The 25660-nt window shown below is 51.3% G+C and overlaps 1 protein-coding gene across 6 annotated transcripts in view; it reads right to left on the bottom strand.

Annotated features, from left to right (window-relative positions):
* The window catches only part of FHL3 (four and a half LIM domains 3), a 28777-nt gene extending 3735 nt beyond the window's left edge, over window positions 1-25042 (bottom strand). The window contains exons 1-3 of one of the 6 annotated variants that reach the window (XM_054223738.1): window positions 24916-25042; window positions 826-1010; window positions 572-746 (exon numbers count right to left, since the gene is read on the bottom strand). In XM_054223738.1, coding sequence (XP_054079713.1) covers window positions 572-746; window positions 826-981 — 331 coding nt within the window. In that variant the 5' untranslated portion in view covers window positions 982-1010; window positions 24916-25042. Of the gene's footprint in view, window positions 1-571; window positions 747-825; window positions 1011-1357; window positions 1378-2728; window positions 2841-12043; window positions 12205-24915 lie in introns of those variants that run through there. The other 5 variants (XM_054223740.1, XM_054223737.1, XM_054223736.1 and 2 more) reach the window with 5 other exon arrangements.
* Between the last annotated feature and the right edge of the window lie 618 nt (window positions 25043-25660).

Raw genomic sequence — 25660 nt, forward strand, 5'->3', positions numbered from 1 at the left:
AGGCTGTGCGGGATGAACCGCGGTCCTGCACACCCCGCTCTCTGCCTGCCCTCCCCATGGCAGCAGCTGGAGCGGGGAGGCTCCGGGCCCACCCCACCACCAAGGGGGGGCTGTGGGAACATGCCCTCAGACCCGCACACAGCCCACAGCAGAGACGCCTGTTGTAACCCATTTGTAACCTGCACCTGAAGATGGTGCCAGAATGGCCAAGCAAAGACACTCCTTTGCCTCAGGCCATCTCCAGGGATGATCACACATCTTGAGTCATTCCTTCTCTTCTCGTCAGCACACACCAGAAAATGCCCAGGAAACCCTTTGTTATCTCCTCCCTGGCTCACTTCCCCATGAAAAAGGGGAACAGATGGACGGGGCTGCTGCGGTGACCACAGCACAGGATCCCGCTGTCTTGTCAGACAAACAAAGTGCCCGCCCCACTCCGTGCCGTGAGAGTGCGGCAGGAGAGCAGAAATTCCGCTCTCTTCCTTGCTGCCCTGGTGTTGGACCCTGCAGCCCTGGCTGATGCCGCCGGGACCAGGAAAAAACCGCAGCGCTCGAGTCTGCCTGCTCCTACCTGGCATGACCGTCTTCTCGCAGGCAACGCACTTGGAGGAGAACTCGCTGCAGTAACAGTCATTGCACAGCAGCTCCTCGCCTTGGCAGGTGAACGGCTCGTCGGCCAGGGAGCGGTCACAGCGGAAGCAACGGAAGCAGTGCTCGTGGTAATGGCGGTCCTCGTAGTACAGCTCCTGGGGAGGACAGCCGAGGTGAGGAGGGACCGATGGCCCCAGGGAAGCGCCCTGCCCCGCCGCAGGGCCCCATACTCACTCTGCAGTCGTGGCCGATCAGCTCTTTGCACTCATCGCAGGTGTTGGCAAAGTGGGCGTCGTAGCAGGGGATGCAGTACGGGCCATTGTCCATCTGGATGTACTTGCGCCCGTACAAGGACTCCTTGCAGTTGTCGCAGTCAAAGCACTCCGTCATGGTGCCAGTCTGAGGGGCTCCTTCACCTGCTAAGAGACCAGTGGAGATGCTGGGTCAGCATCGGCTTATGCTGCCTGAGATGTCCCCGCACAGCCCTGCCACCTCCAGAGGGCAAGGACCCGAATCCCTGAGCCAGCAAACGGCTGCTGTCAGGAGAGGACACAGACCCGAGCTGCGGCAACTGCCCCGTGGCCGTACGCACTTCCAAAAAAGCCTGCACACAGTCGGGGCCTGGCACGAACCTCGCTGCGGGTTTGTGCTCCAGTTCAACAGCTCGGGCACCGCTCAGAGAATGTACGCGTGCAGTCGAACTTCTCGCTGCCTGCCTCCTTGCTGGGAAGCAAAGTGTAAACAATGACCAAAAGAGAGAATTTGCCTTCCTGGGAAGCTTTGATTTGGCACTGAGAACAGGAGCAGGCACCCGCTGGGTGCACATCCACTGCCACGTCAGAGAGCCAGCCGCCTCGAGGGAGATCTGCCTACCAAGCAGAGACCCGCGCTCAGCCACCAGCACCACCAGCAAGATCCCCGCTGACGGCCTGTGAGCCGATGCTCTGCCCGATGGGGCCGTCAGCCTTTCAAACTCCGCAACTTCTCCAGAACTTTAAAGCAGCCGCTCCCCAGGGAAGCGGAAATGGGGTACCCCACACCGTGCCCAGCTACAGAACCACATCCCAGCAAACCGTTTTACACATATTGCTCCAACTACAAACACTCTTCAGGGAGAAAGTGTTGGGGAGGGCGGGAGTTTTACAAGCAACAGAGGTGTTGGGTTTTGCACGCAGGAGATCAGACATCTCTCGTTGCCTCTTGTCTCCCTCTCAGACAAGAGGTTTGTGGAACTATTTCGCTTTCTTTGGAGCACTGACTCCAGAACAAAAGCATCTTCCTTCTGTTTGGTTTAACCTGGTTATTCCTAAATATGGAGTTTTCCACTTGCAAAATCACACCCTTCTCTATTACAGGTTGCTATCAAGTGTAGACAAGCCCAGGGAATTACATCTGAGCAGTCAGCTGCAGAGCGCCGCACGCTGCACTTTTCTTTGGGAACCCACCCACTTCAGAAAGAGCTATTCTGGCTCAATCTGCAGTTTGGCATTTCGTGGTGCCGGGAGCTCACCGCCAGCCCCCGCGCCTCCTCCCCACGGGCTCCCCGGCAGCAGCGGCTCCCTCCGGGGCAGGAGCCGATCCAGACAGCTCTGACTCATGGCAGCGAGCTCCCCAGGGCTATTCTTGGTCGAACCGCACAGCTCCCAGCTGTTGTCAAGCCTGGTATGTGCCGATAGGGCTGCCGGTGAATAAATCTAGTGTTCCCACATGGCTACGTGACCAACAGAGGGGGAACAAAGTCCCTTTTCAGACGCTCTCGTTACCCAGCTGCTGCCCCGGCCATGTTCTGCTCCGCTGACCGCTCCGTGCCCTGCAGCATGGCAGGCTGCTGCGGGGGACTGCGGTGGCGGCAGCAGCTCCACAGCGTGTGCCTGCCACCCGTGGGGGCTTTGGGCCACTGCCACGCCGAGCCCGTCCCCCAGAGCCCCAGCAGCAGCTGCCCATGGAACAAGGCAGCCCGCGCCGGGCAACTCCCAGTCTGTTACTGGAGATGGGGCACTCGGAGAGTTCGCATGGCGGAGCCGGAGGGGTGCTGGCGTGCCGAACCGGACTGCTGCCGGTTCAGTCTGCCCCTGCTCTGCCACAGCCTGGGCTGACCCCCAGCACCCCACCTCCGGGGCACCCCCCGAGTGCTCACCCGGCCACGCAGCGGCTCCCACAACCCCGACGGCTCCTGGCGCTTCTCAGCCACCGCCACCTCCTCGGCCCCACTCGCCTTCGCTCCCTGAAGCCACCCGGGACCTTTTCCTCTGGCAAAGAATGAAAATCAAATTACTAACCCTCCTCCTCCTCCCAGCCCTGTCGAAGGGAACTTTCCAAGGTGTGTCTGTAATAAAAGGGCCTCTAATGAGCACTCCTACCCTGGGAGCCGCCGGAGCCAGGAGCTGCCATGTTTGCTCAATGGGCTGCGCTTTATCTCTGTGGTCTGTAATATGGGGTCAGAGGACATCAGAAAACGCAAGGGAAGGAAAAACAACTTGAATGGAGAAGCCTTGGGTTTTACCAGTGACAGGGACTCGTCCTCCCAAGCACTGCTATGCCTGACCTTGACACTGTCCCTCTGTGAGCCCTGGTTCCCAAAGCCAAAAGCAGGGACAGCCCGGTCTTGTCGTGCTGGCAGACGCCCGACGCCAGCAGAGCAACTCCTGGGAGCCTCACGTGGCCGAGACTGCGACGGGAGCCCACGGGATCAGACTCTGCGCTGCCTCTTCCACAGAAAAAAAGAACAGGCCCAGGAAGTTTGCTCAGGGTTATTTGTATTAGATAAGCCCTTTGCTCTCTTTGTTCCGGTCTCAGAGGCAGCGCAGGGCAGGGATGCCAAAGCCCTACGCAACGCCAAAGCAAACCCTGCGTCTTCGCCCCCGAGGAGACGGCACTGCCGGAGACCGAGTCACGGAGAAGAGGAAGGTGAGACAACAGAAAGAGAGTGAAAGGAACAGCACAAAAGCCCACAATTCTTATTGTGACTGTAATGAGGAACCTGGAAATTGTCTCCATTCGTGAAGAAAAGAGGTGGAGTTCTAAAATGCATTAAAAAAACCGCACTTTAATTGAGGCTCAGATGTAGAAGGCACAATATAGGCAATCACTATGCGTGCTAATTAGCATGTGCTCATACCTTGCAGTCTGCACCACCCTGTAAACATTAGCTGCGTGCTAGGCTGATGTAAGTATCGCTTTCAAATACTAACCAAGGCGTTGCCCTAAAATGATGGGATTCCAGTTGCAAAGAGGGGGTTGGTTTGCCCATTGCCCGATGGCCGCGGTCCCTGTGGGACAAGGTCGGCTGGAGCAGGGCCCCGTACGCGGGGACGGTGGAGCTGGATGTGGGGTGTTCTCTCAGCTGTCTCGCTGGCTGTCTGAGGGCAAAAATAAACAACAGATATATGCCTGCCAGCTGCCTACCCTTCCCCTTTGACAGATATAGTTGTACTCATGGAGGAAAGGAAGTTCAGTTCCTCTCCTGTGCCCATGAACAAACAGCTTTGGGAACAAGAGCTCCCCTCACAAACAACATTTAAAGTGCTCCAGGATGCAAATCTGATCAGTCTGGAACAGAGCTCAGAATAGCTTCACGTATGAGAAAGGTCAGCGATTTGTCAAGGACGCACCACAGAGCCCACTTTCTAATTAGAGAGTAACATGCACCTAACACCACCCCGGTGTCATTGTCCGCAGCAACACAGCAGATGGCTTAGCAACAGCCCCAGGAGATTATTGCATTAATTTTAGTGTCGATAAACTGGGGACCTGTTATGCAAAGGAGCCAGTACAGACTGTCCAGGGCCAGGCGTTCTCCTGCATGCAATCGCTTCAGAGTTTAACCAGCCTTTTGAAACGATTCCTGCTACAATGAACTCCTTCAGCAGAGGCCTCACGTATATGGTGAGCCTATAACCCTGCGTAACTTCACACCAGTTTGTTGCTCGTTGTCAGGTCACAACCAGCTGCTCCGCAGTGATCCCAGAGCAACCCATAAGGCTATTCCTAGGGAAACATTTAATCTGCCCAGGACACAGGAACAGACCTGCCTTTGGCTGTCAGGTTCCTGCCTACTCGCATCTCCCCTGGGCTGCTCTGAGCAGGGAACTGCTCGTGCAGGCGCAGCTCACACCTAGAGATGCCAAAGGGAAAGCACAACCTCGCTGGGACAGGCCAGCGCTCCCCATGTAAGGATGAAACCGTCCAGGGACACGGCTTTGGAAGACGGTCCTCAACACGCTCCAAGGTCAGGAGAGGAGAAGAACGCTTTCTGTTCCTCTTGGCTTTCCAGAACCATTATGGGTCCTGGAATCTGCGTGAAATTGTTTCTGCCTGCCACCGGCCCTAAAAGGGAAACCATCTGCTTGCTCCGAGGAGCAGCTCCAGCCCCTCCATTAGGCTGGGAACGTTTTCAGTCCACGTTTCCCGACACGGCTCCTGCGGATCCGCCCAGGGCCACTGCGCACCCCGGGCAGGGGTGGCACGGCCAGCCCCGGCTCTCTGGGGATGGAGGGGACCAGCTCTCCGGGGGGCCGCCGGGGTTCCCCGCACCCCCTCACGCTGCTGCCAGACCCACGCGCGGGGCTGTAGACCAGGGGCGCTGGGAACAGCATCCCCCATCTGCTGTTGGAGGAGACCCCGCTTTCGGCTGGAGGCAGCTCCCAGAGAGGTGCCAAGCGTTTCATCAGGGTGCCCCCGCCAGACCGCGCACCCCCAGGAGCGGTGCCGCACCACAGAGTCGCTTCCTGCCCTCGGATCTCCGAGCTGCCTCCAGCCGCAGCCTCCCCACCTCGGGGCAGCTCACAAACCATAGTACGAGGGGCTGCTCCGGGGGGGGGGGCGCTCCGGCACAGAGGAGCTGAGTCCTGGCAGGGACCCTCAGCACGGCCACGGACCTCACCTGGCACCTCCCCATCGCCAGCACAACGGGAGGACGCCGCAGGTCATTTCTCCAACACGTAGGGAAGATTTGGCTCCTGCAGTCGGCCTCGAGGGAGGAGGCGGCAGGAGGCAGATGAATCAGCGGGGGGGTACGGCCACACAGCCCCACCGGCACCCCTGCGATGCTGTGCTTACGCACCGCAGGTCCCGAGCTCTGCTGAGGAGGCTGCACCGCAGTCATTTCCCCAGGCACGGGCAGAGCAACCTCCTGCCCAGAGCTGTCACGGGCTGCTCCGGGATCCGCAACACGCTCAGCAAAACGGCTGGCACAGCTGTGAGGAAACACCCTGCCTTTCCAGTGAAATCAGTGCTGTTAGACTCATCCTTGCTCAGCAAGATAGGCAGCTTCCCAGGACTTTGAGAGGAAGAAGTGGCAGAAACTGTTAAAGCATTTGACAAATCACAAGGCATACCTAGGTTGTTGCGCAATTTTTACAGTCTTAGAATGGCAAATTGAGGATTTCCTAATGTTCAGACAGGATCTCTGAGGTGCCCTCCATTCAAAGTGCAAAACCACATCGCACGGACTCCCTCCTGACAGCTCTGCATATAGATCAAGATAATTGCTAAAAGCACGACTGTCCCACAAATGTCTGATCTTGCCCTAAGATCGAGAAAAATCTCACCCGATGTCGGCCCACAGCCCGCCCAGCGGTGCCCGGCGGGAAACACCGCGCTGTTTGCGCAGCCCTGACTGAGACACCACGCCTGGTCCAGATACGCTCAGAAGATCGGGAAAGCAGCAACAATTTTTTTTGGTTTTAAAGTTTAAATTAAACTTTCGAATTACCATAAATGATTGGCCAGGTCTCCCAGGAAGGCCGACAAACCTTAGAGAGACCATATGCAGAGTCAGTTATCCGCACATGGAAACAGCTTTGGCCTTGACGTGCTTACACACGCTCTCCAGTCGACGTCTGGAGGGGTCCGTAAGAAACCTCAACACCCCCGGTGCCTGCGGACCAGGGCTGCAGGAAGTTCAGAGTCCTAAGGAACTCCAAACTGCTGCCGCTCTGGTTTCAAAACACCCATGAGTTCATAGACCTTTTTCCTCTAGCACTAAATTCCTCCTTCTTTCTCCTAAGATAAGGAAACATAGAACAAAACTTTTCCTATGCGAAAGGAAAACCTGCTGCTAGTAAGTCAGGCTCTCACAAGGCAGCATCCCCATACAAGGTAATGGGACAAAGCTCTGAGCCAGTATTTGTGCACACTGGGACTTTTGTCCCTTCTCTACCCTTTAAAGAAAGAATCTCTTTTTAATGAGGCCGCAGTTGCAGGGGAATCCAATTTTCCATGCTACAGTGGAAAACCAGGCGGGTTTGCCCATCTGAGACTCAAACTGTAATTTCTTGTGGCCGAGACCTTGCTTTGCACTTAGTTTTCAGCTACTTCTGTCCCTTTCCTCCCCACATCCTTCCTATCCGAGCAGGTCCCCTGAGTCCAGCTGGGAGCTGAAGCATCCACACGGTGAGCATGAAGATACGTGGTTTGCGGGAAGAGAAACGGAAGATTCTATTCAAACGCCACCAGTGAGAAATGCCAGGCTTCCCGTGGGTGCCCAGCTTCACTGCGTCCACCCACTTTCCACAGGCCCAGCAGAGGGGCAGCAGAGCGCAGGCGGACACGGAGAAAGGCAACATGCAGTTCAGCTCTCGCTCTAGACTTATTTTCTTCGGGGAAAGTTAATTCTACCAGGGTCAGAAAAAGAAGCTTAGGAGTCCCTACCACGCAACCGTAAAAAGAAAAACTCTGCCCAGGAAGAAAGGAAGGGGTGATTTCAGAGTTAAAAATTTATTACTAATCAGCTGTAAGGGTTAATTAACTATTTCAGTTTCTGAACAAAATCCTCCCCCTTCGGGGGGCAGCCTGGACCGAGGGCAGAGATAACGGCAGCAGAGCTGCCAGGACACATTCAGAACAAGCAGCCTGTGTCATTCTGCTAACATTAAAACTGAATGTTTGCTCAAGAGATCAGCTGTTAATCTTACTCAAAATGTATACAAAGAAAGCGAATTCCGTGCACTCAACAGGAAGTCTGGAATTGAAACCATTTGGGCAGTTTGGACCTGTCATGATTCAAGCAGACGACTTAACAGAAGGAGGAAGTCCGAGAGCAGAGGAGTAAGATACGAACACATCGGAAACTTCTTCCCAGCTGAACAAAGTCCCCTTTAGCAGATGGTCATGAAACCTGCAGCTTAGGAAGGTGCCAGGAGAGATTCTGGCCGACCTCTGGAGAGGCTTGGGAGAAGGGAGAGATGTCCTGGCCCAAGCTCCACATGGCGGGTTCCTTCTCCTGCCCAGTGTGGGCTGAGCGGGAGCCCGCTGGCAGCGGCCGCCTGCACCGAGCCAGTCGGTCACCAGAGCTCGCAGGGGGCTGCGGGGCAGCAGCTGCCGACGTGGCCAGGGTGACCATAATAGGAAGAAAGACGCTGGCGCCAAGTTTCAGGGAGCGTGACCGATCACAGGAGCTTCGGTGCGACCAGAGGAGCGGGAGTCACAGGCCAGGGAAGCGGCTGCTCGTATCAATTCTTAAAAAGGAGCAAGGAACAGGCGTGCGATGCTTTCTGAAGTCCTGCTCCCTTCTCCTCTCGAGCACGTTGGTCATCCCGTCTCAGAGAGAAGGATATGCTCCCCTTCCAATATGGTTACGGCGATATCAAAAGCATCAGAGTCATACTGAAAGGGAGGGCACAAAATCCTCAGGCTTTCCTCGCTTGTGACAGCCAGCGGGCACCACACCAGCCCCGCGGCAGCACGACATCACACCAGCATGACCCCACGCCGGCCCCGCGGCGTCCCAACCCCACGCTGGTGCTGCCATCGCAGAGGCTGCCAGCGCTGGACCATACCATCAGCTCACGCCACGTCCCCAACGTGGCAACACACACAATTCCCACCCACTTGTGGTCTCTCAGCCTCAACAGCCCTGGCAAAAACGCCGTCAGCTAGCGGGGGCTTGAGAAATCACATCACGAGAACCTGCCAAGGTCAAATCCACAAATTCCCTTAGTTTTCTTCTTTTAACTGGAAAATTGGGCAAGAACGAGGAACTTGCTGTCCGTGCAGGGCTGAACGGCCTTTTAGATGTATTGAGCAGAGCATACACTAACCATCACCCTACTGGCAACAAACAGGAACACAAGAACATAAAACAAACCCTGAAGATAGTCATCAACCATATAAAACAAATTAACGGGCAGTGGCCGGCTGCCAGGCCCCAGGTTTCACACCAGGCCCAGGCAGGAGCTGGTCTGGACAGTGAAATGCCCGTCCCTTGTACGATTTACCTGTGAACCTTCTTTGCCCACGTCATTATGAAGTGATGGACAAGAAAAGCTGGTGGGGAGGGACTGCAACCAGATAAGGTCTCATCAAGAAAGTCATGAAGAGAGCACGTATAAATGTACGTGAAAACTACAAACTGGTCCATACGGGGCTTCGTGCCACCTGCCTGTTGGAGCACAGGTTTTCTTGTCCTGTGTGCTACAGCCTCGTAACGCCACCATTTGCAGTTACAACCTCGCGCGAGGTACAGGGCACCAGCATGAAGTGAGCATTCTCCAGAAACCAACAAAATGGGAAAACGCATCCACGCCCCAAACTCAGAAGACAGAACTCTGTCGCACAGAGCCTGGGATGTCCTAAACCTTCCCAAGGCAGAAAACCAGCGAGATCTTTATAGTGCCCTGGCTACTACAGAAAGAAAAAAAAAGGGAGCCCGGAAGAATAAGCATATCGTGAGGATTATAATCTAGCAATGAAAGTTTAATTTTAGAGTGGATTGATCTATGCCCGTCTAACCCAGCACAGTTGGCCCACAGCCATGGAAAAGCCCAACGGCTGATCCAACTGCTCAAACCCAGGGCTCCGGCAATAGCGTTTCAAAATCTTCGCCCTGTGAAATAAAGGTCACATCCAGTACACGAGATTTCAAACGTAAAAGCATGAGAGGAAATGACTAACTGCACACGGAGGCCAATTTACCTTCATCTTAGATCTGCTCAGCACACAAGAATCTTGCAATGCAAACAGACATCACAGCCTACACGCAGAAAAAATAATCTGACGGCTCTAGTTGCTAGTTCTTGGGGTCTGTGCATCTCAGTACAGATATCACTGCAAAATAATGGAATTCCACTCTATTTCCCTAAAGTTCTCTTACAATTCCAGCTTATACTGTAGTTTTCACTTTTCTTTCCCTTAGAGGCAGCTGTTTTTTAAATTGAGGATGAAGCCATTCTTAATGCCGAGGTGATCCGGAATTTAAGTTAGTGCTTACTCAGCTTTTTGTTGTCCCTGAATAAAAGGTGCTTAGCCGATTATACCTCTATTTTCGCATATAAAGGCAATCAAAGGGCTGCTTCTGGACAAGAACACGCGTGAGCTGGTGGACGGGCTGCGGGGGACGGGCGCAGCCGCAGTGCGCGTGTTCCATGCTCACATGATGAAAAGCAAACCTGCGCGGCCCGAGCCCAATCCCTTATTAACTGTTTTCTGCAGAAAGCCCAGCAGCTCTTTTGCTGATCAAGACTCTGCTCAATTTCAGTTGGGTTTGTTTTTTTTTTTTTTTTTTAATAAACAAAGCAACTTTGACTTACAGTAGCAGGAAAAGACATATAAACCAGACATGTTTTATTTAATGCATGCCTATTACTTAAAGGGCAAAGCAAATTTCTTCACCAAATTTGGTCAAAATATTCCCTTTTTCAAGTTGATTCTTTGCCTCTCAAAAATGAGCATTTGTAGTTGGTTTCTTGTTGTTGTTGTTTCTTTGTTAGCGGATCTGCTGGCTGAGGAAGGTGACCTGCACTGTAACCCTGGCAGGTTTGTGCCTTTCGGGGCTCTCCAACCTGCATGCAAAGTCAACGGAGCGGAGAGAAAGCCGGGGAGGTGACAGGGGGGACACTGCAGTGACACCCCTGTGCCCCACAGGCTCTTGCCCAATGGCCCCTCTCCCAGCACCGACCCCAGGGCTCTCCACCGTGCTGCTGCTCCCACCAGCACTGAGGATGGTCTCCCGCTACGGCGCTTTTCCCGGCTGCTGGGGTCCCCTGCAAGCGAAGGCAACCTCAGCGCTGCAGCTCGCAGCCATGTGAGCAGCTTCTAAATCTGGGGAAGGACCGAATCCTGGCAAAGATGAACTGTCTCAGGTTTCCGTCCCGAGAACTGCTGGCCTGTGGTCCGAAACAAAACGAAGCTCATTTGTTGCCTGGGAGATGCTGTGGGTGCCAGCTGCTGCCCGCCTGGAAAAGGGACCGCTCTGACAGGGCAGCGGCGAGCCCCGCCGAGCACGGGGAGCTGCACAACGGGGACTGGCATCGCTGGGAGAAGACGGCGACCTCTCCTTTTAGCCACTCTAGTAGAAGCAAAACAAGTTTCCTGCTTCTGTGGCGGAGGATTTCCTTGCTAAGTGATCGGGTCACCAGCTATCATTTACTTTTACTATACAGAGCTGGTTAGCTTCAAATCAGTCTCTTTGTTCAAGCATTTCTCACGGGCACCTTTAAAAACCACTTAAATACTGCACGTTTTAAACAACAGAAGCCATTGGTTGCAATTGTCACATATTTTACATAAAAAAAATCTCTAAGAAACAACTCCTTGCAAGCACTAAAAAGAAAGTTGCAAGATGCGACATGCTTTCCAATCTCTGCCACGCTGTGCTGCCATGCCTGCAGATAAAGAGTCTTTAGCAGCATCTGCCAAAGGGAAAACTCCTGCCACATCCAAAAGCCTAAGTGGAAACAGCTATTTTATGGGCATCCATGCTCACAAAATTTCTGAACGCCTTTATATCACGCAGCCACACACACAGTTTCCAACACCGATGCCCCCGCGCGCTGATGTGCCCGCTCAGAACTCGCGCTGCTGCTCTCGCTCCAACCACGGGGCACCGCGGCTGGCAGGCGGTGCAGCAAGGCACTCGTGCCTGGAAACTCATACAGGGAGGAAAACCGCTTCTTCACAGAAAAAAAAAAAAAAAAAAACCAAACCACCAAACACGCAAATAGAAAAGAAGTAACAATATTAGAGCCCCCTGATCCAGGTCTGTGGCTCATTTACAGAGCCTCATTCTCTCATTCAAAGCTGAGATTTACAAGGGAAACCTACATGAAACAGATTTGCCACAGATTAAAAAGGAACTGAAAGGTCAGAATATTAACTAACGGAGGCTCCTCTCATGGTGGCTTTCGGGTAAAGTCCAAGAAGAGTTGATGTTTCAGCCCCTGAAGCAGCAGATATGAAGCAAAGCCCCATTTCTCCGCTGCAGAGATGCTCCACAGCCGCTCGCCGAGGGGAGCGACAGCGACCAGCTCTCTGCCCAGGCTGAGAGACTCTCCAAAGCCATTTGTCTGCTCAGGCAGTTCAGGGATCGTGTGCTTCACTGCACCAAGACACCACCAAAACGCCCTAAAAACCCTCTCTCTGTTCTCCTCAGTGAGCAGAAGTGCTCTATTTGCAAGATATTTGTCCCACATTGGGGAACCCCCGGAAACAAATGCTCAGACCAGGTCTCTGTTACCTTGCATTGCGGGATGCGATGGAGCAGCGCAGAACGCGGCGGCCGCAGGGTAGGACGCAGCTCTCCCGGTGACTCAGGGCGCAGACGGCCGGAGCAGGTGCGACCAGCGAGAGACTCACCAGTAAATCATCACTTGGCCAGCAAAACACCCAAGTGCTTGCCCAGGAACAAAAGCAGCCCCATCATAAACCAGGGGGTGACATCAGCACAGGGATTGCATTTCCTACAGAGGTTTAAATGTCACTACTTGTGACTGGAAATCGGACACTTCAAATTCAAGTTACTCTAAGTTTTCATAAGAGACATAAGAATTCCGACTCCAATTTTGTGTAGACGCATTTCATTTCCAAACCCTTTCTATTTCTCAATGTCACGATGGCAGAGAAGAAAGAGAACGAGCAAAACTCCTAACAGAAAGTGAAAAAGTTAATGAACATTGTTATTAGCCTGACCTACCAAGTCAGGCACTAATGAGGTGAACCACAGAACTCACTGATTTCCAGAGGAAAGGGTCAGTGACTCAAACAGCACGATCTACGCGGAGCCCAGTCATGCAAAACCTCTGGGTTTCCCTCTTCAACTCTTATTCAACGTTCTGCTCTGCGTCTTCGTCTCAAGTCAAGACTCCAAGCTACCATGATCTGGAAGCACCAACTTCATCGCTCCTGAGCTGAGTCCCCGCGTCACAGCGCATGAAGCGTGACAGGGGCTGTGCAGATGGTCTGACACCTTCACCGGCCCCAACTGCATTTGGGATTCTCCACACACAGCTCTTCAGGGTCCCCAAAAGCAATACACCCAAGGCTCCTCCGCAAGCGCAATGGGGCAGATTTAATCTTCCTGTGAGTTACATGGTTTGCGTAGGGTTGAGAAATACTAGAAATAAAACTTCTCTTGGCTGAGTTACATGCAACACACCGTCTACCTGTTGCTATTAACGACCCCTCAGTAAGTACCACCATTATTCTACATATTCCAGAATCCTCTGAGTTAGGCATCGCAGCAATTGTCTTGATATGAAGTTTTCACTGAGTTAAAGGTAGCCACTGAAACACCTTAAAGTTTAAACGCTGACTTTTCTATTTGAAGATTTCCATGTGCTGAGAAAAGAGGCAGATGAGAATAACTAATCCTTATTCGAGGACACGAACTAAAGATTAGTTTCTTTACTTGGAAAGTAGTTTAGCTCCCCAGCTCCCTACTGCAAATAACAAATATATGCGGGAGCGCTCAGTTTCCACAGAGCTGACATCCCAAACCTCTCATCGGATTGTTGCTTCCTCAATTCCCAAACAGCTGTCACCAGAAAAAACATTATTTACCCTTATAATACCTGCAGGGCAGGGAGTCATTTTATCTCCCTCCTGGGATTTGCACCTCGGAGGGTTTTGGCACAAGGCAAGCCTGGTAGAACTAAAAATGGAACCAAGATCCAAGTCCCTGTCCATCTTTCTTCTCCTTCTGAGACGTAGCACATATCCCCGTCAGCTGGAAACTGTGACACCCACGAATGCACGTTGTAGACCTACGGCCAAACAGATTCCATAAACTGAACTTTTCGTGAGAAGCAGGGGAAAAAGGAAGAGGAGGACATGATCTTTAAGATCCTTTCCAACCCAAACCCTTCTGTGACAGGCAGACACAGTACTGCGCAGTTAAAGTACAGTTAATCCAGACTCCAGATCTTTTGACCCAGTAACACCATGCCTTTGCGAGTCGCTCCTACTATTTAAACTTTGGGCTTTAAGAGCGAGCGCGTTGCGCTGGAAGGCGGCACCGGAATAGCGCAGCGCGGGGAGTTCCGTACCAGTTCAAACTGCGTTAGTTCTGGGGAACAGAAAAAGCCACATTTTCCTTAAATGAGGGTAGTGGAATTCCAAGGTGAGATCAAAGCCCAGCAGAAGTCAGCGGTTTAGGCCATACGTGGGATCACGATGCTGACAAAAGCAGTCCTTGCACTCAGAGACAGCTCAGGATCCACTTCTTCTGTTGCTATTATTTCTTCACCATCTTCCCATCCTGAGCAATATCTAGGAATATTGCCATGGGATGTGGATCTTAAAGAGGAATTTTTGTCTTTACGGCTGGACTCGATGACCTTAGAGATCCTTCCAACCTAAATAATTCTGTGATTCTGTCTTCAACCATGCTGAGGTTAGGCCTTTCAGATAGACGTTTCATATTATTATCCAGTTCCTTTTGTTTCATTAGAAGAGCCTTAAAAAAGCAAAGGTTTTTTCCCCAGCAATGCCAAGTTAGTACGCACGCTGTTTTAGTGGAAAATGGCATGATCTGCAGCCACACAGACCCGAACTACAGCAGAAATTACCCCATGTCTGATACGCTCACGAGGGAAATCCTGGGGGCTCGCACCATTCAAGAAACCGTTGCTTTACAGTTACAGGAAAATCGTGTGTCCAGAATAGGCTCTAAACGGGTAAAATGCAGCTTGAAAAAAATCAACTGCTAAGTGTTTTCACAATTTGCATTTTACATTAAAAAAAACCCCTCCCAAAGACCTCAGGAGGCAGAGCTCAGCCTGGAAAGGATTTTTATGGTTACACTGTAAACCCACAGAAAGCAGGGATCTAGAACGGAAACAGCTCGTTACAGCTAAAATACTGATCCTGGGTTCTGCCTGAAACAGCTGGGATTATTTCTCCAGTTGAGCAAATTCCTGTTACTGAAACTTGCTCTGATATTTAAAGAGGAAATTTGGAGGAGATGCTGAGTAGCTACTCTTCTTCCCAGATATCAATTAATACAGTCCCAATCTTGTTAAGTTTCTAAGTGAACACTTGAAATTTGACTAAACAAATTCAAAATATCAGGGCCATATTTACATTCTGGGGTAATAATTAAATATTTAATATCTTGTTGTTCCAGTATTCTCGGTTTTTCTATGCACCAAAGCAGTTAGTCATGTGAAAACCATCTGTAGCCACTGGAAGGCTTTCATTTGGCCCGCTAAGATTCATTAGTTTAAAAATACATAAATAAAGAGTTCATTTTATTTCCAAAAAGCTAACGCTGCTGCTCTCAGCTCTGTCAGGATGCTTGGTGAATAATGCTTATGCGATGTTCTCAGCAGGAGGTATCAGATGCCACAGTTTCACAAATGCATACAAAGATCTGTTAACTAAAACAAGTCTTGGATTTAGGTTAATGCTCTTCCGTACTAACTCATTATTCGGAGCAATACAAAAACCAGCTTGCAAATGGTTCAATCTCGACTTTCATTCCTTCTCCTATGCTCCCAAATTCCCATCGCTGAAATCTACTTTTAAAAATTACCGATGAAAAGAAATTTCTCTTCAGAACTGGGATTGAGAGACCTGTGTTAAAAGAATTACAAAGCATCAGCCTCCGTGCGTGCCTTTTCTCTCCAAGAAGTTCCTGCATAATCTCAATTCAGCTTTTTAAAAAAAATGAAGTAAACACGAAGCACAGCTGAGATTGTAAAAAGAGAGTTGAATTTGGCTTAGTATCCACAGGGATTGCTTTTCTGGCCACAGTTTGCAAAGGGTTATTTATTGGCTAGCCATTCCTCTTCTGCTGGAAGATGCTGAGGTTTTAGCAAAGTTTCTGCAGAGTATGCAACAGTCTTCAGCATTTGCTCAGCTAATGAGTTAAATCATTGCAGCTCTCCGATGACTTGAAGATTATGGGTGTAGGAAAAGGGAATGCTCGGAGAAGGGAACTTTCAGCAGTCACCACCAAACTGCGGTTAAAACAGACACCAATGACTCTATTCAGCTCCCAAACCTCAGACAGTTTCCATTTTCTCAATAACAAAGCATTTTTGTGGAATGAGGTAACAGCCTCCATCTGCCAGGTCGAACTCTCCACTAAGATTTCTCAAGAGCTGCGCCGGGAGCCTGCGGAAGGCAGGAGCCCCCGCGCCTGGGAGACAGTGGGACAGAGGTGGAGAGGAGCCTCTTGGGCACCGCCGCACCAGTTCTCCTGGGATTTTGCGTCAAAAGGAGCCCCAAGTGAGCTCCAGCCGGCACACAGCCAGAGAGGGCAAGAGGCAGAGGAAAGAGGGAGACTTTTCCTGAGGATGGACCGGGACAGGAGGGAGCAGGAGACAAACGGGTGCTGTAGGGTCGGTGTTCAGCAAACCATCACAAAGGTGTCACCAGCGCAGAGCAGCGCCATTGAGGAGCCGGCACGGGAGATGATCTCCATGGTGTATGCGAGTCTTCTGATCTATTTTTTGTCCCTGCTTATATAAATCTTTAAAAAGCAATGCAGGAAATTCTCCGGGACACTGCAGCAACTGGTGCAGCGACAGACTCCGACCTGCGGCTCGGAACGTACAGGATCCAAAACTTAGCTACTACTGTGGTAAACAGTGCTGCCAAGAGCAGTTACTCACACCATTGGGAGCCCTCATTCTGCCTGCGTGACAGGAGACATCTGAATACAAATCTTAAGAATCGCAATTCAGAGGGATTAGAAAAAGATTTCTAGAAAAACCATTCTGATTGCATTAATTTAGTCTGGTGCATCGGGTTTTATACTTACAAGGGCAACAACAAAGATGCCCAAGCAGAAACTGCCCCAAAGCCATTTTGCGCAAATTTAATTGAAATCTTCAACCTCCAGATCTATGAAACTACAGCAGTACAAAGGAAGAATCAATGAGGCTAGAAATGTAAGTGTAGATAGTCCCATTTAACATTCACCAGAGCATCAGCTTCACACGCTTCTGCTATTCTGCCACAAAACTCTGTAGCCAAAGCCTTAACAAAAGCAAAAACATTTAACCCTCGTGGTATTTAGTCCTAGGGAGATGCTGAAATCTCTGCATTTAGACATTAGTCATTTGCACTAACAAGCAGCAAACTCATAAACATGCATGGAGCAACTGGAACTCAACTCACCTGCAACCCAAATTGAGCCATGTGCTAATTAGGAGAGACATTTCACTTCCAGAGATGCCAATTCTCTACCCATCAACCTTTATTTCTGCAGATCAGACAACACTGCCTCCCAGACACGCACTGATGCAAACCAAGGAGGAGCTTTTTAATATCAGAAGATCTGGGGTATGGTCCCACCACTGCTGCGGATTTCCTGAATGGCATCACGCAACTTCCTTCCCACCTACACATCCAGTTCTCTCATCGAAAGCAAAGGCGATTTTTCAGCTGATTTTCTGAAGGCCTTTGCGTTCCTGTAGCACTTTCTCCTGAAGTTTTCAAAACATCAATATTGACCTCCTCACGCCCTAGCTGAATACCCCGTACCCAGCTGCATACCCGGGGCACGCCGCTGGCACGTGGCATACCTTCCTCCCCAGCCAGGACAAAACCTCTCCCAGGCCAGTTTTCTTCCCCTGAAAAACGCTGCTGTCAAAATCTCCAAAATCCAGGCTGCTAACGCTAGTCTGAGTGCAAGGTCAGCCAGAGAGGACTTCCATCAGAGATGAGCTCTGCGAGAGAAGGCTCCCTGGAGATTATAAGAATAGTACAGTCAAGCCCAGATGGCAACAATGTGCAGAGCACATTTCCAGCAAACACGGCGACCAAGCAGAGGACTGCGCAAACTCAAGTCCACCCTGATTCCTGCCATCTGCTAGTGAAACGCTGAGGTCTAGGCTGAGGCCTTTGGGAAAGGTCAGGATAGTCTTACAGGCTCTCAAGATATTGCCTTTGTTCTCACTATTTGCTTCTCTTTGTTAAAAGATACTAATCTCTCTGTAAGGCAGTTATTTGGAGCCAAGAGTTTAGATATTATTGCAAAACATATGCTTAAAAGAGACTGGAAATGATGTTGGCAGTGTTACAGAGGAGAGCGAAGCGCAGCTTTGGGTCAAAACAAAAAAAAATAAATCTAAGCTAGTAAGCAATTCCCATGTGATAGTTTAGGAGAGCCAGCAAAAGCTTCTTCTAGAAAGAAAACAATACTGTGAGAACGAAGCTAACAAGAGCTGGCTGTTGTAAAAATAAAACGGCCAGTAATGAGCCAGAGTATTGCCAACAGCACATATCCAAGAGAATCTTTCTGGGAAACAGACCCAAGTCATTACGCTGGAAAGCCCTGAGGGACTCGGGACCTTGAGGCTAAAGGCTGGCAAATTGCTTCATCAGTTAAGGTTGGTCCCAATGTTTTCTACTGCGTAAGAATAATTTGTTTTAGCCTACAGGTCTCTACAGAGCAATGGGTAAATTCAGGCTGCTTCCTCTGGGAAGGGAAGCGGAGCGCTCGGCAAAGCCCTGCCCAGCGGGACACGTTTAGAAGGTTTCCCACCGTGGCTGATGTCCCCCCAGCCCAGCGCCGGCTGGTGGCTTTGCTTCACCCCCGCCCCGGCACCGCCTGCCATTACCTGGTGGGAAAACCATCCCAGCGATTTCGGCCAGCACCCCACCAGCGAGCAGTCGCCACAAAAACGATGACTGTGCCTCCACAAACGCATCTTCCGGAGACTCATTCCCCCAAAATGGATGCAATTGGAGCAATTATTCTGATGTATCTTATTTTCTGGGCGGATAAGGAGACCTTGCTCTGTCTCTCTGTTTCGGAGAGATTAGTTAATACACCAGGAAATAGTACACTGATGCAGAGTGATAAAGGCAAGGCAAGTTTGCAGTCTTCTCTTTCATTTCCAGTCCAGCTGCTCGTAGTTACAGGAGCGAACGGAGAGCACAGAAGACAATGAATGTGATCTCTAACTGTGCTTCTGTGCTGGCAGAGGAAAATCCTGCATTGGCAGGGGATGTCAAGGTGCTGTCTAATGCCTTTCCTCCTCTTCCAACTCCTTTTCTGATTCATGTTGCCATCTTCCTTGCAATTGACCTAAATAACATGTTCAGGCAGCGCTGGAAGTATTTCCGCCTCATACTTCAATGGCAGCAAGATCTCTGCATCTGGAAAGGGCATTTCTCAGGAAAGTCACACCACGGGTGGCTCGGGACCATCCTTCCCAAGAAAGGGAGAAGCGCCCTGTCCTGTCTCATGTCATCAGCGAGGCTTTCCGGCTGCAGGAGAACAAAGGTTGCCCAGGAGCAGAGAAAACACACGCTCCATCTGTGCCCAAGCCCCAGCTAATCCGAACAATGTGGGCAGAGTATTCGGTTACCTCATTTCCAGGTGTGCCGTCAGCGTGAGCCACCGCTGGCTTGGGATGAAAGAGGAAAAAACCGTTCCTAGACCTGGACTCATCTGTACCGTTGATGGTAATTATTGCCCAGCAGCTTTTAATGTCATATCACACTCTCGGCCCTCGGTTTCTCTGTAACCTGCTGATCACCGCTTGCCGTGCCACGACAGCGGAGGACAGAGCGCAAGCCCGCACCACCCCACCAGAGCCAAAGGCACAGCCTGCGCCTCAGGAAGGAGAAAGCAAAGAAAACCACTGCAAAAGGGCTTTGGCGGGTCAGGGATCTTCAGGCACGCTGCAATTGAGCATACGAGCAACACAGGAGCACTGAAAACAGCTGTATATCCCAACAGTTATGGTACCTCTCCAGCCAGTCGCTTCAGCACCTTTTATAACATATCACAGTATTCCGTAGCACCACATCACAGGAATACAGGGACAATCCAACTCCAACCCCTGTCGCTCCACAGTGGCTCACACGCGGAAAGATTTTTGATCCTCTCGCAATCTCATTCCTTCCTTTACCATAAGTTTAGGCACTCCTGATAGCCACGTAGATATCTTACCTCCTTACTCACTGATCTCAATGTTATCTCAGAGCAACGGCCTTCACAGGCTGTGTACTGAGTAAATGAAACAGTAAAATGTCAGCTGAAAATGCATTTATTGCCAACAAGGAAACGCATTGTGGGGAAATACAGGAAAGTACTCCAAAGCTGCATGAGCTGCCACGGCACCTCCAGCGAGAGAAGTGTGGCCCGGGGTTTGCGCGCTATAGCTTGCAAGGCAGGCACTAGATCCTCGGCAACAGACCCCCTTCTTATTCAAAGGATACACATAAATACAGTTCCCCTGTCGCAACAGAAAGGAAGTTATACATGATCTGTACCGCCTCTTTCAGGTAATTGAGCTTTACAACTAAAGCAGAAAAAGATGCAAGCAAAAGTCACACATCTCTGTGCTGCAGCATGCCCATTGACTCCGCAAGAGCTAGTCCGTATCTGTTATCTCTACATTTTTTATTAGCTCATGTTTACTTTGGCTTCACATCCAAGCAGTCATTTAAACAGGGCGAGAGAGGAAAATCTTGGACTCCCCACAATGGCCAAGCAGTTTAATCTGCCACTGGGGACAATGACTTGACTCCCATTGGTGTTCAGGACTGGCAGGGTCGAGTGTGACATGTGCTGAAGGAAGCACTAGGGAAGCAGATCCACGGCCGTTCCAACAACACCGAGCGTTTCCCTGAGCTATTCAGAGGTCCCTTTTCCCCTCGAAAAAAAGCGTCGAGAGAACGGCTCCAGCTGTCCAGTCACCTGCACTGGCTCCTCCACGCACTGGATTTACGACTTCGGAGGCTGCTAACAGCTCCAGGTTAGATACAGCACATTCCTCTGGCTTATGGCTCAGACATTCAAAACTAAGTTAGGAAGCAGTAAAGATTATGTCCTTGGCATCAGCCACCGAGTTGGTGCTGGAACATAATTTATATTCCTGAACAGAACTGGCACCGGGCAGGTTGGGCATAAACATCAACAAACTTCCATCCAGCGACGACACCGATCAGAAGGGTCGCATGGTAATATTTATCCATGGTGCTGATTTAAGAATAATTTTTTTTGTATTTGAGAAGTTTGAAATACTCTGTAGAAGAACTCTGCAACTAGCAAGCCTAGGCCAAACTTCAGTAATATATTCAGAGCCAAATAAAAAAATGATATGAGTTAATGCTAACAGTCAGATGACCACAGGGCAAACAACGCCAAAGTGAGACTGCGCTAAGAACAAGAACATAAATTTCAGGAGTTTTATTCTATTGCTATTTGGATTCTGGGTTTACACATTTCTAAATAACTCTTCATTAACTATTAACTTATCACACTTATAACAATATAACTTATTAACATTAGCCCCAATGGACATGTCTTTCTGATTCCTCCCAGGGTAACACTATCCTCTCGGTGGGCTCCTGTTGAGTAGGGGCAGAATTGTTTGTTAGAACTGTTCTCCATTTAGCAAATATCCACAGAGACAAAGCGAGTCACTCGCAGAGGCATTCTGCTAGGATGAAATACAGGAAGGTGGAAGCCATGTGGCATTCTTCAGTTTCCCCTTTCCTTTCACAATCAGACCCTTGATATTTTCTTCCACCGGAAAACTGACACTCCCCCTCCCTGTAAACTGCTGACAATTGTATTTTACACCTGGCAAAACCAGTGCAAAACGGAAGGAAGAGAAGAAACAAAGCCCACGGGCTTTTCCCAGCAATTACATCTCTGCAGAATGGAGCCTTTTACTTCCCAACTGTACTGAAGACCCACCACTTCTTAATGGACAAAGTCTAGCAGCTGCCCATCAGCCTTCATGGGAAACGCCACCCCCTCGCTGAGGAGTGAGGGCAGAACGGGAGCTCCGCGGCGGCAGAACGGGAGCTCCGCGGCAGCTGCCCCTCCGAGAGCAGCCAGGGCTGTCCAGCCTGGCTGCGGGACACTGGTCCCTCCGAAACTCCTCTGCTCCCAAACTCAGCCCTCATACTTGAATGTCCTGTCCTCTGGAAGCGATCCTAAACTCTTGGTAGATTAAAGAATACTGGTGAAAGTTTTTCTGCCTCAACAACAGGTCTTTTCCTACATGCAGTCTCTTGTTATAACTGTCCTTTCTTCTTTCTTTTTAACACAGTAAAACATTTATATTTGTTTTCATGACATCGCCAGGCAAAACATTGTCAAATTCTCCCTGAATTTTACAGTTTAGCCATTGAAATTACACCTATTTCAGCAGAAACAGCCCAAGTCCCCTGTGGGATGAGGGGCAGCAGCTTGCACTCTGGAGCCGAATGCTGAGCAAAACTGCGAGCGTCATTCACCACCTTCTCGCCAGACCAAGCCGGGTGCTCCACGGCCAGCGTGGACAATCCAAGAAAAGGGGATGTTGACGAAGGATACTGAATAATGAACGCCGGAGGAGAAATGGTTTCCTTACTTGAGCAATTACAAGAAATTATGAAGCTGTTTGTCTAGTTAAGAAGTTTGGCTTTTATTCAGACCAGTCAGCCAGCCCCCAGTTCTACGTAAAGACTTTCTTTGTCTATGGAAACTCTCTCACACGAAAGGTGAAGCAGAGGCAGAAGGTTTACACTTGTGTCTCTCTCCTGAGGCTACCGCTGCAATTAGGGCTCTCCAAGCATGACCTCATGCAAGCTAAGGACAGTGAAAACCTCACAGACATGAACGAGGACCCAAGCGGGCCACCATAAAAATCCTGTGTATCAGTGCTGTGATCAGCATAAAAGTCCTTTCCCAGGGAGAGGGGGTGGGAATCACTTGGGCACTAAGAGTAATACATTTATTCCATTTTACTGCTGGCATTTGAAAAAACAGCAGGCCATGTAACAGCATCAGCTCAGCCACAATTAGGAACACAGCAGAAAGCATCGTACCTCATAGAGCAAGCAATAGAGCAAGCGAGTCCTGGCTGTGAACAGAACCAAGTGCTTCCAAAGTTGGTGCAGCACTGGGAATTTCAGTAACCTGCCCACAGAGAAGTTTTTCCTGGCTCCGTCGGTTAAGGGTCTACCTCCATCTTAAAGCTGCCAGGTCCAAAACCTGAGAGAACATCAACAAGCCCACACCCCTCAGAAATCTATCGCCCAGTGAACAGTGCCTATAGCCACACAAGGCTGGTACTCTACAGAAAAAAGAAACACGCTTGATCAGCGCAACCACGACATGGGCCAGGAAAGATACTCCTGTCCTTCTTCCCCATGACGATCTCAGAGAGCTGAGGCAGCCGGCTGTGTCCCCGGACAGCACAGCTGCTCCAGAGCCCGGTCTGAAGGATCCGCGGTGTAAAGAGGAAGCAGAGCTGGCAGCAGACGCGCTGCAGACGGCTGCAAACCCTGCAGAGGGAACGGCAGCAACCTACACCCTCCCAGAGAGCACGGAACCAGCCTGATCTCCGCACACAAGTCACCACTCGGCTTCTCGGATGCTTCTCGGCAGGCTGGGGAGAGGCACAGATTTTCCCCCAAGAGGCACCTCAGAAACATCCAACATGGAGAAACAGTGGTGCTCCAGAAGCTGAGACCATGGAACTGTTGACAGGGCTCCCTGCTAGGGAATTATGGACATTTCCAACGACCGCGCTGCCTTTGGTGTCCCCACCACTCACTATGTGCAGGTATAAGGAGCTCCTGCTACAAGTTCCTTTTGCTGTATAGCATCCACTATAATTAGTGCCCACAACTACCTCTATTTTTGTCTCCTGTGCTATGCCACCAGTCTTAGAAGTATACAAAATTACAGACCTAGCTGGGTAAGAATTAAACTAATGCTCGCAACTCTGTGCCTTCTAAGGAAGGAGCCAGCAAGAGAAGCAAGCAGTCTCTGTCCTAGGAAAGGGAAAGAAAATGGCACAAAAGTAAGACAAGAGAAATGTCAGACTTCCCCTTTCCTGCTGATGGCCTGCCTATCAGTCAGTTAAACGACATTCTGACAAAGCAAACTGGGGAAATGAGGTAGCTTCAACACCTCTACAAACACCAGAAAAATACTACCCATGCCAAAGACAGATATTTAAATATGACAGACTCCTAAGGAAATATCCAAGAAAACACCTCTCAAAAATTAACAGCAAAGGAATATTTGACAATCACACATTCATAGCAGCTAGAAGAGCCACAGATTTCTAATGCCAAGTAGAGGAGTCAGAAAACTAGAAGAAATCTCCCCACACTCTTCCCTGGCTGTTCACCAGGATACCGCATTCATCGGACTTTCAGCCTGGTCCAAGGCGATCTTCACTGCGCTCCTACAATAGGATTTCCACTCCGGAAAGATTTCTTTATGATTTTCAAAACTGGGAAAATAGCAAACGAATTAAATTCAAATCTAAATATAGAGACCTCAGTATCAAAGCCTGCACTGTGCAGGTAAGTAACCATCATTGCAGGCCATCCCTTTGAGCTTTGAGCCAGCGGAGTGTAATTCCTGCTCACAGGCTTCACCCAGGCTAACTGTAAAGTACATCCATGAATTCTTGTGAAAGAGTCAAAGTGATTCATGTAACCGCAAGTACAAAATACCAACAAAACTGGAAACCAAAAAATAAAACATTACCTGTTAAGAAAACATAACAATCTGAAACAAAACTGTGCTCAGTCAAAAAAAAAAAAAATTAAAAGATGCTAAGCTATTTTTTTAATAGCAAGATTCAAATTGTGCCTTTGGAGTCTTTGTTTAACACACACAAAAAAGCAAGGCTTCGAGTAGTCTTTCCCCATACCTACCCTGGGATTCTCTGGAAACATAGCAACCATTTAGGATGTGTTGAAAATCTCCCTATGCTACGTTTGAGCATTTGGTTTACGTTTACTCCTAAATTTATTGGTTGGGTAAAGTTTCAGAGCTTTTTTAATAAGGTACAGCTTGAGCATTGGAACTTTACAGTCTGAGAAAGAGACACGGCCGAAAGGATTTGATTTTTTTTTCTTTTTTTTCTTTTAGACAACGGTGCGAGCTGCCCTTCCCAGAACGAACCGGCGCGGAGCTCCCCGAGCCAACCGCATCCCGGGGAACGACAAAGTGATCCCAGCCGGGGGCCCGCGGGGATGCCCCGTCCCGGGCAGCGCCGCGGAGGCACCTTCCTCCCACCGCCCCCGGGGCGACCCTCGCCGCCGCCCCGACCCGCCCGGGGCTGCGGGGCCCAAAGCGGGCGGCAGCCGCCGTCCCGGGCTCCCCCCGCCGCCGCCCGTCCCGTCCTGACCCACCTGGTCGCCGTCCCGGGGCCGCCCCGCTCGCTGCTCGCCCCGGCGATGGCCAGGCGCGGCTCCCCAGCCCCGCGGCGCGGAGCCCGGCCCCGCCCGGCCCGGGGCGGGGCTGAGGGACGGCGGGACGGGACGGGACGGGACGGGACGGGACGGGACGGGGGCGGCGGGCTCTGCCGCCCGGTGCCCGCCCCGAGAGCCGGGCGGGGGGGGTACGAGCTACGAGCGGGAGGCTCCCGCCGGCACCGGGGCCGCCTGGCCCCGGCCCCGTCCCGGCGCTAACCCCTTCGCCTCCCCGGTCGCTTCCGAGCGGCCGCCCCGGAGCCCGCCCGCTCCCCCACCGCGTGGCTCGGCTCGGCGCGGGCCGCCCGCACGGCGGGGGTAGCGGCGGGCTCCGGGGGTCCGGTCGGCTGCGGGGTCCCCCGGCTCCAAGCGGGCGGCGGAGGAACCGGCCGCCTCCCGCCCCACACAATAGTCCCGTTACGGCGCCGGGAGCCCTGCCCGCCGGGAGGCGCCGGCTCCTCCCCGCGCCGCCGGTGCTCGCTGCACGCCCCGCGGCTGAATCCGGGGGACCCGGCCCTGTGCCCGCACCGGGACTGCGGCTCAGAGCCGCCCCAGGCAGGCGCAGACAAGCCCCGCACAGGGCGAGCGGGAGCCCAGCGCTCCCGGCATCGTTCCACTCAATCCACCCGCGGGGCCGTGCCCTCCCAGGCGCCGCCCGCCGCCCCGAGCGGGTCCAGCCGCCGAG

The sequence above is a fragment of the Rissa tridactyla genome, chromosome 18 (genome assembly GCF_028500815.1).
Source record: "Rissa tridactyla isolate bRisTri1 chromosome 18, bRisTri1.patW.cur.20221130, whole genome shotgun sequence".
NCBI classification, from domain to species: domain Eukaryota; kingdom Metazoa; phylum Chordata; class Aves; order Charadriiformes; family Laridae; genus Rissa; species Rissa tridactyla.